Source organism: Fringilla coelebs (genome assembly GCF_963513975.1).
Source record: "Fringilla coelebs genome assembly, chromosome: 15".
Taxonomy (NCBI): domain Eukaryota; kingdom Metazoa; phylum Chordata; class Aves; order Passeriformes; family Fringillidae; genus Fringilla; species Fringilla coelebs.
Genome location: NC_140041.1, coordinates 5636833 through 5657172, shown reverse-complemented (window position 1 = coordinate 5657172; position 20340 = coordinate 5636833). Strand labels below are relative to the sequence as shown.

At 39.2% G+C, this 20340-nt stretch overlaps 1 protein-coding gene across 4 annotated transcripts in view; it reads left to right on the top strand.

Annotated features, from left to right (window-relative positions):
• The window catches only part of TENM2 (teneurin transmembrane protein 2), a gene marked incomplete at both ends in the record, with an annotated part of 473693 nt that overhangs the window by 17347 nt on the left and 436006 nt on the right, over positions 1–20340 (top strand). For all 4 annotated transcript variants that reach the window (XM_084215965.1, XM_084215964.1, XM_084215963.1 and 1 more), the window contains one exon: positions 18358–18633. In XM_084215965.1, the coding sequence (XP_084072091.1) occupies positions 18358–18633 (276 nt within the window). The remainder of the gene's footprint in view (positions 1–18357; positions 18634–20340) is intronic.

Sequence of the window (20340 nt, the reverse complement as noted above, 5' to 3'; positions counted from 1 at the left end):
CTGTGTGTAATGCAGTTGAATGTTCACAGCAGCCATTAGCTTGTTCTTCCCCAGCCAGGAAATTGTATCCCAGGGCGTGTCAGGCTGTGGTAGGAGGGTGCAGAAGTCAAGTTTATGGTTTAATACTGACCTCCCTCCCTTTTCTGTCTTGAACCATGCCCTTCATGATATGTGGGATCAAATAAGTGCTATTTTGTGGCTTATTTTTTATGTTTCTGCTGAGCAGGACCAAAAGACTGGCATTACATTATACATTATGTACATTACATGGTTTTTTTTAGTGTTTCTTAGGCTGGAATTGTGCTTTCATTGTGTTTACAGTTTTCTGTTTCAGTCCTGATAGACGTGATGTAGCAGTTCACAAAGGGACTGTTTCTCCACCATGCTTCCTTTAAAATAGATGTATAACATGCTGCTGGTTTGGAATTCAGCCTACATGTGACCTTTGAGTAAATGGTTAATCTGAGTAAAAATTAATCTAATGGATGTTTTTTCATACCAGGGTTTCTTTTCATTCTAAAGCAGGAGGGGAGGATTACACGGTGCTTGGTAACTTTCCTCCCCCACTTGAGAGGATTGCAGGTTAAGTGGGAAGGGAGCCAGCTCCTGGTTTCACGTCCTTGCAATTTCAGCTGGACTGTTCCTGTCAGGTTATAGCAGATATTGTCATACGTAAATGGATTCAAATCAAATAGAAATGACTTCAGAGTTTTTTTATATGAGTGTAATTCACAAAGCTGAGTCCCTATAAAATCCTATTAAATTCTGAAGTCTTTTTTTTTTCACATGTACTGATACATAGAGCATTGCAAGCCTTCTTTTTTTTATAATGGGAAAATGTTTGGGGAGATAAAACCATAAGCTGTAACTGATCAAATGCTGGCAGATGAGGATTTTGTTTCCTAGTTGATTCACCTCCCTGTCCTTTTTTTAAGCTTGAGAAATCACTTAGAGGTGGTTTGAGAGTAGAATATGGCTCATTGATAGGGAGGATTTTGTGGAATTTATGGTGGGAAACCAAAAATGCGCTTCAATAAGTGAGGAAAAACAAGGAGAGGAGACTGAGGTGTGGGAGCAGATGTGTTTTTACTTGGGTCCATCCAACCATTAATAAGCTCAGATTTGAGTCCTACTGGACTTTAATTAATAGCCCTCTGCTGGGAAACACAGACAGGCTAAACCAGTGGTGAGGAATTCCAAAGAAAAAGAGCTAATCTGACAAGTATTATCTCTACAGGCATACAGAGAAATAAATGCTTTGTTGTAAGAAATACACCATAACTCATCTGTGACTTTCCTGGCTAAAGCAACAGCCTAGGGAGGTTCTTTTGACTCTCAAAATAAGTGCTGTACTATCATTGCTGCTGACTGTGCTGCAGCTCACAAGGCTTGGTTCCTAATGTCATTTTATGTACAGAAGAAATGGATTAAGCTATTCTTGAAGTTAACTTCATAGAATGAAACACATATCATGATCTGGGATTCCATAGTGTTACCAGGGTTTGCCTATATTGGGAAAAAATCAGAATACTTGGTAATTTCATCTTGATGAAATCTCTACCATTGAAGCTTGACTGGTAAACACACATTTTATTTTTTGTAACTGAAGATGGTGTTCTGGTTGCCTGGCTTTACAGCAGAAGTAAGGCAGGACTCTGGGTAGGCTATATTGACTTAACTGTGTCATGCAAATGAGCTGAGGGAAATTTACCCCTATATGCTTATTCTTTTACAATACCTTTAAAATTCTTTTAAGAGGAGCAAAGATTGAATTTATTCTATTAAGAAATTGCGTGGTGTATTTTCTCTTTGTGCTTTCTTTTTGCAGAATATTTTCTCTGTGCTTTTTCATATTTAGAACCAGTCTGAGTTGGAAATGGAAGCCTAAAGGTTTTTCTGACAAATTGCTGAGGTCTATTAATTTGTATGGTTCGTTTGTGCTCTCCATAGTCAAACTGAATTTTCTGGTGCATACTTTGGTTGTGTATGAAATGCAGTTCTATTTTAAAGTGATATCTAGTCCCTGTAATATTTTTTTTTCTATCTGTGTCAATGCACTTGGAAGACTGAGTCCCTGTAAGGTTGAAAAGAGTCACTTCAGGAAATAAAAATAAATTGTATGTGAGGAGTTTGTGAAGAGAAGCTTCAGTGGCTGGTGAAGGCTCTTACAGGAGTACTGAGGGGAGGAGAGGAGCTGTTTAATGCCAACTCTTCCTGTAGCCTGTCAATTTATTCATGCAGTGGACCTTGCAAGCCCAATCCACAGATGCTATTTTCTGCTCCTTACTGAATAAAACTCAGTGCTGGGTCCTGAGTGTAAAGATTAATTAGTCAGTGAGTGTTAAAGGTCTGTTAAAGCCATTATGGCGTGTGTCCACAGAGACAAATAGGGGCTATAAAACACTGTGTTCGAAACCTAATTTTACATGTGTATTTTTCATTAATAATAATGATGGTAGTAATAATTATGGTCTTTTCATTCTGAAAGCTCTCCAAGGACTAAATGCATAGTGCAGTGCATACTGTGTAGGAAGGATCATGCTTTCCATCACTGAAATGCAGGCTGTCAGAAGGCAGCCTTCGAGTGATGGGGAGCTCAGGTTGTTGTTGGCCATTGCTCAGGCAGCTGTGCAGTGCAGCTCCTCCAAGGAAGCTTCTTCTGCCCAAAACTAATTGTTTCCTGAGCTGAGGGTACTAGAAAATGTGTGTCACTGTTGAAAATGGCAAACAAAGAAATATACGTAGCTATCTATATTTTTTTTTTTCAGTTTAACTTCAAAACCATATCCTTCCAATTAGTTGCCAGCTTTCAAATAAGCTTGGACTTACAATATTGTTGAATGTTTGACTTTTTATCAGAAATTTTTAGCTAAGTTAATAATTTTTAGCAATTGGCATAAATGGGAGGAATTTGTTTGTAAATATAAGCATATGCACGAGTTGAAAATGCTCTTGCTCATTTCTTAGGACTAAGCTGCAACTGTTCTGTGTGCACTGAAAATGAATGTCAGCATTGCCAGCACCTTCCAAACTGACATACTCCCCTTTGCATATTTTTCTGAGTTCTGTGGGGTTTAGTAGCATTCTTGTGTATATGTTTGGTGTTTGGAACCAAATCTGAAGGCAACTGAGATGAGTGAACTAGCAGATAGAGCCTATGTCTTACACTTACAACTGTTCCAGCATGCAAAGCTAGAATTGATTACAATACTTGTAAATGTATTCCTTCTTTTCTCAGAATGAGACTTAAGCAGGGAAGGAAGCCTTTAGAAACATTCCCAAAATTTGGGTTCATTTACCCCATTATGTCCAGCTATGGGATCCTTGTTTGATTGACACAACCCTAACTTACACAACTGACTATATATATTCTCTATCTGGTTATAAATGAAAAAAATTTTCCACATGATTGGAAGGGAACTCCTGTTTCTAGTTTGGAAATTTGCTCTGTACTGTGTTTTCATCACAGTGCCATCACACTTGGATCAGAAGATGCCAAGGTGTAATAGATCAGAAATACAAAAGGAAAAAAGATGGCATTTTTCATGTAAAGGCAATGGACTGTCAGGTCAGATTCCCGTTGTTTTTGTCAGAATGCTTTCCAGACTCCTTGTTACACACTGACATCTTAGACAATTTAAAAAATCTGTTGGTTCTGTCCAGGGGAGAATTCAGCAGTGTGTGCAAAGGTGGTTTGGGGTTTCTTCCTCTCTTTGAGGTTGTCTGACTCCTTAAGCTGAGGGAAGCCCCGTTCCTTTAGGAGAACAGTAAGCTGTTATTTCAGCTGTTGTGTTGATGTCAAACCTGGGAAGCACAGGAAACAAATGGAAAGATGTTGATTTGTTGAACTGGCTTCCAGCACAAAGATAACTGAATAAAAATGGATAGAGATGATGATTGGTTTGGTTTCTATGTTACCTGAAATTATGGTGCAGCAAGAAAAGATTATTCTTGGAGAGAAGTCAAAGAGGGAAAAAGAAAAACAACAACTTAGTGTCCCTTGCCAGATTTCTAACTACAAATGATAGATAACCAGTTCTGTTTTGGAACCTCCATGGATAGTCATTCTAGAGGCTTCAAGAATTCAGCACTCTCGCCAAAGAAATGGAATTAATCACTTACTTTAGCAATGTATTTATATTAGCCAGTGAATGAATGAAGTCAAAGGGCTAATAGATCTAGTGAGCAAAGCACTTGCTTTTCAGCTGCAGGTCAAGCAGCAATTGCAGATCTCTGAGGAGCTCCTTTCCCAGTGACAACTTGGTTGCTGTGTGCTGAGGTGACTGACAGAGCCCAGGGTGTGAGTGGCAGCTGTGCCTGTTCACCTCATCAGAATAACTAATGCTGCCTGAAGCCCTCCCCAAACATTTGACATCTTGTAATGAGAGCTCAGTAACTGTGGTGTCATCTCTTATCATAACATTAGTTTATAGTAACATGCTTTATTCAAAGATAGTTACCATTAAAAAAAGGTATTTATTTTAGGTTCTAGTTCATTTTTGAAGTAATTTTATTGGCATGTGTAATATTGATTTTGGAGGAATTGTGAAGGCTGCAGAAGACTTGTGAAGACTGAGTAATTCAGAATATTTTGGATGCCTTATTTGCCTTTCATTTGGCAATCCATCAACACTGGAATAATACACGTGTTAAAATTAATACTTGGGTGTGACAGTTTTTTCAGATATGTGCCAAGGTACTTGGCCATAATTCCCTAGTTCTGTGTACGGTAATCATTCTTCACAAATATTCAAAATAGTTACAAGAAGTTGCAATTTAGGAAAAAAATTTGTAATTTACATAAGGCAATCCATAATCAAAAATTGCAAAATGGGAGAATGCCTGTTTATAGTCATAAGTTTTGATTTAGCTCTGGGCTTTTTCAAGCACTTGCCCATTTTGCTCCATATTTGTTGCAATTCATGTTGTAGTATTTTGATGTAAATCTTTATTGCTTACCAGATTAGAGAAGCCAGGGCAGGCCATTAAGATGTCTGAGAAGGAAGAGTGCTCTCAATATAACAGGGTCAAAACGTGTTTGTAATTTGCAAATAATAAATAACAACAGTAAAAGTTTTTAACAAGAAACATTTCAGAGGGAAAAACAATGTCTGAGCAATCTCAGTGACTGAGGACTGAGAAGAGACAGCAATGTTCTTTGTGGATGGAGAGCAATACCACATTGTGGTTTTTTCATCCTCTTAAGCTTCTAAATCTCCCTTTCAGCCTTTTTCTGCAAAATTAGACTTTAATGTTTCATTATTTACATGTGATATGAATTCAGTTGTCTTAATAGTTGGTCTTCTCTCCATTTCATTGTTTTACTGTGTGCTTTTTGTAGATATTAGCCTTTCATTTTTATTGGCAAAATAAAAAAAAAAAAGAGTGCATTTTGAACACCACAAATTAAGCTAATTTTTTACTGTTGCCTTTTAAATCTTAATGATGTATATATTATTGTATAAATCATATGAATGGCTCATGTATAACACTAATAATAGCACCACCACTAACAAAAGAAAGCCAAGTTGTGAGTGGTGGAACTTTTACTCTTTGTGTATGATTATTTCATAGGGAGTAGAGACTAATGAAAGCCAGTAAGGATGGATAATTTAATGCATACAGCATGGCTAGCAAATAGCATAGCCAGAAGTTGCATCTTAATTTAGGCAGATATTTTCTGGATTCCTTCTGAAAACCTCCACAAATACTACAAATGTAGGTTGTGAATATAACATAGTGGGGTAGCAATTTATTGCACTGTAATTTTGTTTATGGCACTACTGATCAGCAGTTTCACTGTGGTGGCTTAAAGCTTGACTTTTATTGGAATAGACATTTTGTGGAATAGCAATGACCAACAATTGCATAGTTTTTGTCATTTTCATATGGGTATCATTTATTAACAGCAATATCCAAATTAGCATTTCAGAGGTTTTTTCAGGCTAGATGGTTTTAACTGCTCCTTCTCACATGAAAGTCTTAATTTCCTTCACAGCACGGACCTGTGAACTGTAGGAAATGACTGTAGGGGTCTGTACCTGATAAATCTGCCTTCTAATGAGGGTCACAGCTATGTGGAACTGCTTGGGTGGGAGCATCCCTGGCAGCCCCCTCTGCTGTGCCCCAGGGTGGGGCGTGGGTAGAGCTGGGCAGGAGGGGCTGTGCCAGCAGTGCCGGGGTGCAGTTCTGCAGGAAGGGAAGGGAAGGGAAGGTGCCAGGCTCTGAGGTGGGGCGGCACAAGGGCTCCCCTGTTCCTCCTGAAGGTCCACCAGGAGCTGTCCCTGCCTGCTGGGGATGGAGCTGCTGACAGAGGGGGTGAGCACAGCCCTTGTGGCTCTGGGAGCTCTCCTTTGTGTCACTGTGTCCGTGATAATGAGATAGAATGGACATCTGGGATTTGGCCTTCTGTAGCGGGGTTAGGTGCTGGGGCTTTGGAGTCGATCTTTGACACGTGTCACAGTTGTTAAGGTAGGTATTAATACAAAATAATACATTTGTGTAGTGTTCAACTTTTCCTGGAGCTGTCTATCAGAAAGTTCTGAAGTGGATTTCTTTAAAGACTCCCTGTCTCCTGAGGAAAAGGGGATAAGGCAGTGTGTCCCTGGACAGGATCTATGACTCATTATGTCAATCAAATTCCACTTCAGAGGGGAATAAAGAGATTTGTATCTCAAAGCTGTGCATAACGACTTCTTGGCTTTTCATTTCATATTTATGAGCGGTTTACTTTGAAGTGTTTATCAGGCAATACGCAGAAACATGAGAGAGCATTGCCTGAAACCATGTTCAAGTGTCTAATCTGTTAAATGCTTGCTGAGCAGGCTAGTTCATCAGTGCATGCAATGCAAAAAAGAGAGGAAAAAAATAAACTTTCTGGGGTTTTGAAGCAGAATCTTTATATTAACAATATAAAAAGGATTAATAATGCCAAGCATTTTGAAATAAATGTAATATATGAAACTTACAAAAGTTGGTTATGTTCTGTGTTAAGTAGATAAATAGTTCTTTGCTTGAAAGGAACCTTGGCAGTACTTAATACCAAAACTATACAGTGCCACATCTGCTCTTAAGATGGGAGTATGCAGTATCCACAGGGTTCTCCCTGCTAATTTTGAATGCTTGAGGCATTCATAAGAGCAGGCTGGTGTAGGTTTCTATTTCCCCTCTAAAAAGGGCATTTCCTGATAACAGGAATGTTAAAAGCTGATTTAAAAAAAGCAGCGGCATTAGTCTGCAATGGAAACAAATTTTGAGCAGTATTACCCATTTGCTGTGTGCTGTGCCTGCAGTGGGACTCTGAAGAGGTGAGTATTGTTAAATAGGTCAAAAATTAAACCCCTTAATTTTAGGTAAAATGGAAACCAAATGGCAATGTTTTTCTCATTTTCCTTTAGCTCCAGTGGGTTGGTTAGAAGAGCCCATATGCCTCATGGTGCTTCTTCCAGTTTCCTGTTCTCAAATTTTCTGCTACCAGTGCTTTCAAGTCAGGCTTTACTAATTCTGGCTGGATGTGAGGTGGAGGCACAGCCACTGCAGCCCCAGCCTGCAAACCCCCCTGGCAGTTCTGGGCTGCACGTGGGCAGGGCAGTGTTTACCTGTTTGCCTGTGCTCCGTGCTGTCCATGCGTCTTAGCCTGCATTTAATTGGAAAAAAACTTCACTTCCAAGCTCATTTTCAAACATGTTCTTACATATAAGTGATACTAAGAAAGACCAACAGGAATATCACTAGATTGGTGCTTGATTTTTACCAAAAATTCTTTAGTTAAAGTATCTTTTCCCCCTACAGAGAACATATTTCAATGCAGATGACTTGATTTGTGGGTTCCTGCTTTGGACTTCTTAGTTATCCCTAAAATAATTTAGAGGACCACAGCTTTTCTCAGCTGTACACTTCTGATTATTTCTGCTGTGACTTTCCAGGTCAGAAAGCCTTGAAAACTTTTGGATTTTTTCACTTTTTTGGATGGAGGGTTTCTCTTCAGGCTTTCCTGTTCAAGGCTGAAACTGTTCTCTCCTTGATGCTATATCCATGCATGTTGTTCACCAAATTCCCAGTTTAAAAGGAACAAGAAAAAAAAAACCCAAAACAAAAAAACCAAACCAAAACAAAAAAACTATGCAAAAAAAGGACCCCAAAGGCCTATAAAAGTTATTCTGTGTTCAGTTCCCATAACAAAAGTAAGTTGTAGAAGAACTTAAATCCAAGGTTAGTTTTTTGACATGTATGCCTGTTCTCCGTTCTGAAGCCTTTAAAGAGATAACAAAAAAGAAAATAGAACAAGCAAATGCCTTTGAGAACCACAAATCTGAAATTTAAATAGAGGTGCTGGCATGCTCAGCCGAATCAGAGTTCATCAGTCTGAAAGTGATGGATAAATCTGAATATCCAGAGCCCGTCATGGTGGCTTAAGCCACCTGAGGCCACCAGCCAGCTTAGCTCATGTGCCCTATCACACTGGTAATTAAGAACAGAATTTTTTCTGATAAGACAGTGACTGCAAGGCCACAGGCAAGAGACATCCAACAGCATCAGGCAGTGCTGCTGTCAGTATTCACGTCATGGGTGAAGAGTCTGGCAGCAGAATGGGCAAACTCTCATCCTGAAGCAGCTGAGAGGAGAGGGTTTTTTCCCATCCCTATTCTCTGCTGCTGTCCTTACATACTCCATACTCCCTTTCAAAGATTTTAGGTTCAGAGCTTCTTGTGACTCCCATATAACCTAAAGGGAATTATGTGAACTAGCCTAAAATGCTTCTTTACATAATGTTGGTAGGCTGAAAAGTGTGAACTAGTGGGAGGATTAATGAATAATCCAGTCTAATCTCTCTCTTGCTAAATCCAAAGAGTTCTATAATTGGAGTCTGCAAACTCAAAAATAATAATGATGATGATAAATAAAAAAAAATAATAATGTAATCGTATGATGCCTAGGCATACTTGACCTTTATCAGTGAGATGTGAATTTATCATTTCACCTGATCTGCAAGGCACTTATGAAGCAAGTAAAGGCACTTAGCAATTGAGATGACGTGAATGTTAAAAATAGTCAGATAACACAGCCTGCACAGTAACTCTCTTTCAAACCAACTGAATTTTGGTCTGATTTTGTAGTATTTGCTGTATTATATCTTAAAAATAATGCCTGACTAAGATTTTGGGATGAGGCTGAAAAATATTTAATGCAGAACTAAGTGACAGACAAGTGCAGTATTTTTTTATTTACAATTGGTTCTTGTGTAGAATTTTTGATCTAGTGGGGGGAAATCATTCTTTTTAAAGTCAGTTTGTGAAAATCAGGATCAACATTTTCCCATACATAAAAGACTATTTGACAAAATCGTTGTTCTAATTGAGGTATCTTGATAATTCTTCTTCAGGGGATTGCACACTGCCACCTGTTAAACTTAATGCAGAGTGATGGTAGGAGCCTGAATCACTCTTTGGCATACTTACATATCCCTCTATTAACCAGTAAAGTCAGTGCTGGCAGTCCTTCAAATCTGAGACAAAAGTGAGAGGGAAGGGACAACATAAGTGCAACAACTGGCCCTATTGTTCCAATGGAATTTTATACAACAAAGACAGTTTCAAATAGCAGAAAGTTGGAATAAACAGAATCTATAACTGTTTATTGGCACATAACAAAAATCTTCTCTGTTCATTGAAGAAGGGAAAAGTCATCTAAATTAAAACACTGCTTCTGAAATTCTAAATCACTGAAACACAGAGAAGCTGAGATGAAATAGAGAAGCAATTTACATTAACCAAGGGGAGTTGGGTGCTGAGGTGGGAAGAGAACCTTGGAACAGCCCATGCCTGCCAGCACTGCTGGGTGCAACAGGCTGAAATGTTGGTGTTCAGTGTGAGTACACAGGGACCAGGAAAACAAACTCAAACAGCAGTGTGTTGTGACTGCCTGGAAAACACTGCAAGGTAGGGAAGGAAAAGAGGTGCATGAGATCATATTTCTTCCTCCATGGGTCCTCAGATGCCTGGCATGAGCAGCAAGCTCCAGCAGTGGAGCTGGTGGCTCTGCAGCGCTGTTGCTGCAGCCCTGCAAGCTCTGGGTGTGCCAGCAAGGCAGATCACCATGTTTGTATGTTTGGGGTTGTATGTGCAGTGTGCAAACAGCAGTCATGGGTAGAATGAAAGAAATCCTGTATTAAGGGTTTGTATTTTGTCTGTAGCAAAGTTCAGGACCATTCATCATCTGGATTGGTGCCAACTGATTCGTTCATAGTACCGCAACTGACTGGCTGATGAAAATAACTAATTATTTAGCTAGGATTAAAAGTGAAAAGCTGAAAGCAGTTTATAATTCAGTCAAATAAATACAGATGTTTCCTGATCTCATATAATGAAGACAGTTGGTGAATAAAAGAAGATGTGGTTGTTTGTAGGTAAACTTCTCAAAGAGTTTCATCTGTTTCCCTTGATACCTGATTATAAGATATTTATCTTTTACTCTGAAATTACAGTGCTCAAATGATTTTAATTTCTTTATTCTCCAAGTTTGCCATGAGGTTTATGTGGATTTTTTTATGTGACTTTTTTCAATTGATGCTGTTCCCAGTTTAAAATGTTTTTCTTTGTTTGGGAACCTCTTCATTTTAGGTGGATTATATTCTCAGTCCTCAAAGTCGTTCATATTGGTTTGCTGATGGTGCTCCTAGTAGGATTAGAAATGCAAAGTTAAAGGCTGGTATCTCTGTCATTTCTGAAACGTGTTAGGAGCAGCATCATTCAGAATATAAACACAAGTTCTCAGCCAAATAATGGTTTAAACTTTTTATTCTACTGTACAGGTTACAATTTACATTACCCTTATTTCTAAGTGACATGGTATTTACAGTGAAGAAGCACCTTGTGACTAAAGAGCTGACAGCTGCTAGTGCTCAGAAATCTTTATATGTGCCTGGGGACCTTCATAAAATATAGAGTAGCCGTGTTCCCAGCTTGTGAAGCAAGGTAGAGAGAAACAATTAAGGTTTTGTCTGTGTTGACAGCTGATTCAGGTTTTTTGAGAGTTCCCAATTAAACAGTCATGGAAGTATGAAAGCTTATTACCATTGACTTCTGCTGTTTCTTGAGAGAACAGTTTATTTATCAAGTCATGAACAGTGGTTTATCTTTTGTCACTTTTTAAATCTTGATTTAAGAGTATAAAAAATAAGGAAAAGGCTTTACATTAATTCAGCAAAGTATCAACAGCTCATTTATCTACTGGTTGTTTACTACAGATTTTTGTAGAGCTTTTTCTTAATAATTGAGCTCAGTTTAGTGCATCAGTGAAGATAAACAGCCATACAGTGATTTTATCAAAAAAGTACATTATATGTTTATATATATATAGAGAGAGAGAGATAGAGAGAGAGTCAACTGGAAATCAAGGAGAACTCACTGTCCTTTTCTGACACAACTGAAAATACTTTAACAACAGCAGACCTAAATCTTCTGAGCTAGACTAGAATGAAAATGACATTTTTTTACAGGTGAAAACTGACTTTAAATTCTGTGGGACCATGGTGTGATTACTTAACTGCTTTGTGCCAAATGAAAGTGTGCGTTGCAAGCATGCATAGTCAATACAGATACTAAATGGTAGCTGTCCTCTATTGGGATTGCACTTCATTCTTTCCTTATATTGTCTTTAAAACTGACTACTTTTCCAAGTTTACATTTCCCATGGAGCTGCAGTTGTTATTCCTTCATAGGAAAATGGATGCTTGTGTGACAGGAGATAGTATCAGGTGTTGAGCAGGTTGGTTAACATAAAACACCAAATTGAAAATAATTCTTTCTGTGTTCTTTATGCTAGCTATCACTTTAAGTACACAGAAATTCCTAATATTTTCTTGTGTTTCTGTGATGGATTTTATTTAGAAATTCACTATCTCTTAAAAGGAAACAGGCATTTAACAAAATTATTCCATAGCTTGATCCATTTTGGGGCTGGGAATAGAAAATATGCACTCTAACTCTTCTTCATAAAATTCTGTTTAAAAAACCCAAACAAACAAACAATCTCAACCACCACCTCCAAAACTCACTATTACTTTGATGGTGTTTGGACCAGAGCTGGGGAGTTTCCAAGAACTCCATGATTTGCCATGAGGCTTCACTTTCTGTTCTTTCTCTGCTGCTTGTAAAGGAAAAAGCAACAGGAACTGAATTTTAGTCTCTTGGCGTTGGCTTGTTTGGAGACTGGGCAGGGACTGGTGCTAAGAGGGATGCTGCAGAAAAGCCCTCATGTTGTGTTGGTTAAACCAGGATATCTCCATGCTTTGAATGGGAGAGTCCAAGTCTGGGAATCTTTCCTCTCTCTCTGTCTGGGCATCTCTGCTGAAATCTGTCAGATTTCCTGGAGTCTGAGTGCAGAAGCACTGGGAGCACTCAGCAGTGCCCAGGAGCTGCTGCTGGCCCACAAGGTCAGCTCTGAGCAGGGCTTGCCCAGCCTTCTGCTGCCTGACAGAGAATAATAGGGGAGGCTCAGCCTGGAATTTTCTTTCTGCTGGCACTTAATCAGCAAGGAGAAGGAGGAGAAGTGTACCCAGGGAGAGCAGAGAAGGGTGAAACACAGAGGAGAGCAGAGCAATTGCTTGCAGAATTGCATACATCTGTCTCCCTCAGGTTTGGGAATGGACAGAAATGGTAGGAATAACACATCCCTTTAAAACAAATGAAGCTGTAGTTCTTTTACCATTCCTTAGAGCTTGGAAAAGTTGGAAAGATTGGCTAAGAAAGTAAAGTGTTAGCCTGAAGGGTTGCATTTCAATGTGGGCAGTGTGGGGTAGATAATAAATAGTCATGTTTGCTACCTAGCTCCAGTCTCTTGTCTTCTCAAATCTGATTTTGTCTTTAATCAACATCAGCACTTGAGGAGAAAGCCATACCTGTATACTTTTCCCTAAGCCAGAATTTCATCAAAATCAGGTTCATCTCCATAAGGTGATGCCAGAAATACAGCTGGTGGGATAGAGAGGAAAAGAGAATTCTTACACCCTGACTCTGTGTAAGAACTGCTCAGCAATAGCTGGACCCTCACAGCCCCATACCAGCTGCAGAGAAGAAAATCAACTCTATCCCAGCCAAAAGCAGCCCAGCCTGGGCACCTCAGAGTCAGAAAAGAGCAAGGCAGTTTATAAAAGACTCTTAAAGAATTCTTCTGTCGTTGATGGGAGAAGCTAGGAAATGAACTTTGCATTCAAACCACACATTCCAACATGCACAAAAATTTCCCTCTGATGCTTCTAGTTAGTTTGCTGCAGAAGGGACCAGAGCAGACTGAATTTATAAAGAACTGAGCAAAATTAAGTGTGCATCAGAGGTTTTTTAAAAAGAGACAGAGGTTTTTTAAAAAGAGAGACCACTTCCAGAGATTAGACCTAAATTGTGGAACTCCTGCCAAAAAAATCATTATAGCTGTGAACATAACAAAAACTTGAGAAAGGATGGAATGTTTTAAATCAATATATTTTTTGTTATTCTTACTTTCTGTAACTGATTGTAGTAGCAAAGACTGTGAGTTATTTTTATTCTTTTGACTTTAGACTTAGCCCAGTCCTGAACTTGATGTCGTGTCGAAGGCAAATTTATCTTATCTGTGCATTACTTGTTTCAGAGATCTTCCTCTGAGGCATCTTGTAGTGATCACAGCTGGATTAGATTAATCTTCAGAAGGGCAATTCATGCAGTTTGTGATCAGCCAAATGGGACCTTTGCCTAGGGGTTAGGTGAAAGTAACCTTTGCTTAAATGGTGATGCTTTCTAGGCTTGGCAGGGATAACGAGTACAGTAGTACATCATTGAATTCAACACCCTGTTAGTAAGTGTTTATATCCTAAATAACTGAAACAGTAAATTTCTGTACAAGGAAGTGCACTAAAGAGATAATAGAAGTAATGTCCTCATTTAAAGGAAACCATCTATTCTATTGAGAGACTATTCACAGCGTGTAGATTATGGGCAATGATGATCAAGTACATAACATTATATTACACTGCTAAACTAGAACACTGCTGATCTGTTTTTGTATGAGAGATTATGTACACCTTAAGGGAGCAGCTGGGTTTAACTGCCTTCCTTTAATGAAAACCATCTAGTGGTTTCTGCAGGAGGGATGAAGGGACTGAGGATGGAGACTGCTAAGCTCTGTTTCATGTGAAAAAGCAAAAACCTTGTGACTTTCTATTTTTGGTGCTGTGTTCTTCAAGGCAAAGGAGTTTCTTTCTTTTCCACCAATAAGGATACGACGTTATCTCTCTCTTTTCTCTTAGTGTCACCAGCAAAGTAGTAGATGCAACAAGAACCTGAAAAAAAGCTTTCAGTGGGCGAGAATGGATTCTGCCTGCACATTTCAGTCCTGCTTTGCAAGTGACATTCCAGGGAGGGGCACTTCAGTTCCTCTCAGCTCCCTGCAAGCTCCAGGTGTAGGGGGTGATGTTTCACACTGTAAGAAGCCACCCTTGCCTGCCTGCTCGTGCTGGCAGTGCAGTCTGGCTTGTGGCCCAGCGTTCTGTCTGTGGGCACACAGCAGAGCAATCTGACTGGCCAGGGCATGGCAAGCAGTGGGACTGCTGCCCTGCTTGTCCCCCACGAGGTCTTGCTGTGCCTGAGCTCCTGCTATCATTAGAGCTGTCAGGATGATACTCGAAGGAGACACTAAACCCTGTGCCTGCCTTTCCTCTCTCCATGAGTGCTGCGGTTTGTGCTGGCACTGGGGCAAAGAGGGCTGGGTTGTTCTTGCTGAACTTTGTCATCAGAATTCCACATGGAGTATTCTGGTTGGCTGAGTGGACATGGAATGACTTGGGTGTTTTTTCATTTTTTGTAAGACTATACTTCATCTGCAAAGTAATAGTGGGGTGCCCAAAGGGGGGCAGCCAGGATGGGGAAGGGCTTTGAGGGGAAGCCACAGAGGAGCTGCTGAGGGCACTTGATCTGTACAACTGGAGAAGAGAATGAGGAAAGACCTCATTCCATATGCAGCAAGGTTCTAGAAGGTTCCCTTTCTTGTGAGGGGAAGAGGAAGGGCAGACACTGATCTCTTCTCTATGGTGACCCGTGACAGGTCCCGAGGGAATGGCCTAAAGTTGTGTCAGGAGGTTTAGGTTGGATATTAGAAAAAGATTCTTCACCCAGGGGATGGTCGGGCACAGGAGGAGGGTCCCCAGGGAAGAGGTGACAGCAGCAGCCTGACAGAGCTCAGGAGGTGTTTGGACAGTGCTCCCAGGCACAGGGTGTGATGGTTGGGCTGTCCTGTGCAGGGCCATGAGTTGGACTCTGATCCCCTTCCAACTCAGCTTATTCTGTGGATTACTGGACAAATTATTTCTGTGCATCCAGATTTTATTTATCTTCCATGTGGATATACCAGGGTGAATATACAAGGTCTACTGGTGGTCTAGTTAGGCATTAGTAGCTTGATGTGCAATAATGGCTGTGTAAATAAGAGAAGAATATGTTAGTGGAAGCAGTTCATATGTCATTCAGGACATGTGGGTGGTTTCATTTAAAGAAAACAAGGAATGTAGGAGAACATGGTCCAGAATAAGAAAAGGTCTAGAGACTATAACTGTAGTATTTCCACTTCCTTTCCTCAGATTTTGCAGTCAATTAAGGGCTATGAAAGATTCAGGAATTATAGAGATACATTTCTGTATTTTTAGATGTAAAATACGTATCTGAAAACCTCTTTTATATATGTATGTATGTAGATGTTAAAAAATGATTATCCAAGGACAAGTTATTCTGCCATTATAAGCTGCCTTACAGAAAAGTCTCTAATAATATTTTACAGAAGCAAATGCCAAAAGTTAGTATATAAAATTAATTTAAAATCTACCTGCAAAGAACATGCCTTTACTAGATGGGGAAATTTCTAGAATATTTCATGTCTACCATCAGGTCGTAAGACTATAAAGGGATTTCTGAGAAGTAGCATAGAAAATCCTTTCCCAGAGGTTCAGAGGCTGATTCCATTTGTGCTCTTGATATGATCCACTTCTCAATTTTTAAAAAATTTTGTCAGTTACTGGAAAATGCCAAGTTCCGAGATAATAAAACTCAAATGGGTGAATGAGTTTTGTGAATAGTGTATTTCAGTGCCTACACCATTTTCCTCAGACAAAGTAAGAACAGGATGCTAATCAAAGTGAAATCATCTGTGCTTGTAAGGGCTGTTAAAATCCACAGAATATGGATGTTCTTCAAAATGTTTACTGTGTATGTACAACAGCTTAATTTAGCTAATATATTCATAATTTAGACATGCCACCAGCAAACAAGAAAATTTGAAAAACTTCATTATCATTATGAGTTTAGTAATTTTAATGTGTATCTAATGTCAACATTACTCTACCTGGGGTGGGCTACTATGATTCAGTTCAGTGCATTTTTTATATTCATTTTGGTTTGATTTTGATATTTTTATTAATAAATCTAACCTTAGTTTGCTAATATGGCTGAAGCAAAACTCTAATCAATCAAACTGTTCTTGTTAAATATCTTCTACTGAAATTGCACATGATTAAAGTTTACATCTTCCTTAACTGTAGCTTTATCTGTCATGCTAGAACTCTTCACTTGTTAAAAAAAAAAAAAGCCAAAAAGACAACCACAAGCTAAAAACCTCTAGACTGCCGTGCATTTGAGAAACTCCTTTTTAGGACTGTTGAGTTCCCTGCTTTTGACTAAAGCACTAAATTTCTGATTACTACATTAAATATTAGAAGGCAGATAAAATATGCTCCTAACTAAAAGGGTTTGGGTTAATTTGGAGCCAGCTTTTTTAATGTCAGACTTTCAATATTCTTTTTATACATTGTGCCTAAATGTTCCATTCCTTGAGAAGCATTGTCTGGTGAGAATTCTTCCCCAGGCTGTGCCCAGGGTGTCACTGTGGGGCTGTTTGACCTCAGGGTGACGGAGCCACACTCAAGCCTGGTCATTGCTGGTTGAGCACATAGGTCAGGCTTCCAGGAGAAATCCATCCCCTTCCTTTAAGTGATGACCTTCAGGAAAAAATTTAAACTGGGCCCCAGTTTTGCATTTTACACGTGTGCACACACGCTTTATCCAAAATGTGCTTTGGCAGTTAGATATGAGGCTGGAGAGGGCTGATACAGAAAGGGGAACCAGATGGATTTAAAACTCTATGAGCTTTCCTGGCTAATCTGAGAAAGTTCTAATACTTTAAAAAAAAAAATCTAGTCACCTTCTTTATTAATAGAAAATGCTTATTTGTGTGTTTTATTTAGTGTATGAACTTACATTGTGTAGCGTCATTCTGACAAATATGTAGAGGAAGAGGAAAATATAGAAACAGATTTGGACTAAATAAAACTACTGTTTTAGAAACACAGACCACAGATCTGGTTTCCCTGTGAATTAAGGAATTAGTTTAATAATTGGCAGTTATATTGCCAGCAACTTCAGTCTGGTTTTTGTTTTTAACCCAATGTAACGAAGCTCAAATTACTTTGCTTTTCAAAATCTTTGAAAGCCTTAGAGACCAGTGGATATTTCCCTTTATTTTTTTACTGCCCTGTTCATTACTGTAGGAAACAAGTACATGAGCAGAAATGAGGCAGCAACTCTGGACTTTCTGAGAAGCCTGGGGGACTCTGAGTGCTTTAAAAATGTATAAGATTTTGTCCACTGAGTCGTTATTAACTGCTAAAGGTCACGTGTTTTGACATTGTCTCAGAAAGTTTTGCCTTTAAACCAAATGACCTCCTGATTTTAGTATCGATTCATTCTTTCTTCTGGAATATTGGGGGAAAAAGAAAACAGTTACAATGTAAGGTCTATCTTGGTTTCTTTAACAGATATTAAATTGCTAGTTGCACCAAATGTAAATATAAAATTGGTGACAAAGTTTCATGTTTCCTCACTGAGAAGATTGCATTCTTTCACTATCTCTGTGAAAGACTTGTGTATGTGAAAATGAGCTTCATTTTAAAAAATTCTCTTTTTGAGTAATCAAATGCATAACTTCAAAGCTCATGCTCTGTTCTACAAATATGAGGTTACATACACACCAAAGCAGGTTGTGTCATTAGCACTTGTCATGAGGTTTATGTTAATTAAATTATTAATTATTTGGTGCCAAAAGAGTAGCCTTGAATTTAGAGACCTTTCCTACCTATGTTTTGTATATTTTATCCATTTTAGATACATTCAATATTTTCAAGGTTAAATCTTGCTAGACTATTGCACCAGAGATTTCTGTAACTCATTGGTATACAGCAGAACTGAGCAAAATTAAAAAGAGATCTGATATTTTCAAGCTGAAAATAAATCCCCTAGCTTTTTTAATGGCTTAATTTTTTTTTTATTTTGTTTTTTCTAGGAACAAACTTCACCCTTGCAGAACTGGGGATCTGCGAGCCCTCTCCGCACCGGAGCGGGTACTGCTCGGACATAGGGATCCTGCACCAGGGCTATTCCCTGAGCACGGGCTCCGACAACGACTCGGACACGGAGGGAGGGATGTCCCCGGAGCACGCCATCAGGCTCTGGGGCAGAGGCATCAAATCCAGGAGGAGCTCCGGCCTGTCCAGCCGGGAGAACTCGGCGCTCACGCTCACCGACTCCGACAACGACAACAAGTCCGACGAGGAGAACGGTAGGGTTGTGCTTCAGTGTATTCTTAATTGCTTTTCCTAACCTACTTAAAAATGCTTCACTCTGCTTTCCAAGGTGAAGTTTGCACTTTCTCAGTTTGACTAAAGCTGTTTTTTTACATGTCTTATGTGGCATTCACATTCTCTGAACAAGATCCTTTCACCCAGGGTTTTTCTCCTGGGAAGCTGAGAGGCAGCGAGAAGCCTCAGGGAAAAGGAAAACAATTCTTCTCTCATTTGCTTCTCCTATGTTGTGCTCATGTGGGGAATGTGTTTGGGGATTGTTTCATTGAATTCTGCTGTGAGTTGTTTTGATTAGTTGGCCAATTGGGGCCAAGCTGTGTCAGGACTCTGGAAGAGTCCTGAGTTTTCATTATTATCTTTTTAGCATTCTGTAAGTATCTTTGCTGTACTCTTTAGTATCATATAGTATTCTTTAATATAATATAGTATAATAAAGTAATAAATTAGCCTTCTGATAAGATAGAGTCCTCCTCATCATTCCTCCCCTCTCCTGCATTTACAATAGTTTTGGGGTTTTTTAGCATCACTGTCAGGAAACTGGTATATGTGCATCATATGATAGATATTATGTGTGATCTTACAATTTACTTTTCATGCCATAATCTGTCACAGAAGTTTGTGCTCCAAGTATCTTAAATTAAACTTAATGATGAGAAGCAGAAAGAAATTTCCAAAGAGAAATAGTTTTTATATGTGATTTTTCTACACAGCTTGAAGTAATATTAATAATCCACAATGTGCTGATAGCTGTAACAATGATGCTAATTTGTAACAATCAGATTTAATTTTATGTATTTTTTCCATGGTTTTGAAGTTGTAAAAACAGTTCTTTTGCTCTTTTATTGCTGGTATTGGGGGGCTTTTCGAAAGCAAGTCTGTGCATTGTGTTTAGTGTAGTTTAAAGTCAAAGAAGTAAGACTTTGGGCACAGCACCAGTCACTTGTGACCAAACAGCCTGGGTGGTAGAGTCTTGAGTATCCTGTGTTCAGCACTATCCTCTGAGGTACACAGATCCAAATTTAGGTCCTTGGTGTGGGTCGCCCTCAAGTTCTTACCTGGGGAATTTTCTGGGCTCACTTAATAGTAAATTGAAAAATAGGATTTGCAGGAATTTGTCCTCCACCCTACAGGGTGATGAAAGTGTAAATGCAGCTTAGTTAAAGTAGAAGCAAAGGGGTTTGGATCTTGTCATTCTGAGGAGGTGAAGAGGAACCTCCTTAACATCATCAACCCTCAGAGCAAATGTTCCAGCAGCATGACACCAGCTCTCTGCTAAGCATATTGGGATCAAATTCTGTTTGATACATGTTGGGTGCCTCTCAGCAGAGCATTTTTGTAGGTGTTTATTTTGGGCTCCTCCCTGTACTCACTGACAGTTGTCTTGGTTTCAGCAAAGTGGGTGTGCCAGGCTCTGGAAACACAAGCAACTGTTTGTCAAAGCAAACAGGGCAAAATTACAGTTTATGTGTTGATAGGAAGAAGTTCAGCAAAGTGCAATTGATTTTGTTTGTAACAACAGTCTTTTTTGTTGATTTGAATTGAATCTTCAAGTAATATATCCTCTCCTTTGGCATAGCAGGATACATTTCTTCATCAAAACTAAGGAGGGAATGTGCATTTACTAATAATGGTTTGTACAAGGAAGTCCATGTTTTGAAAAGAATCGGTGACTGGTTAATTGATTT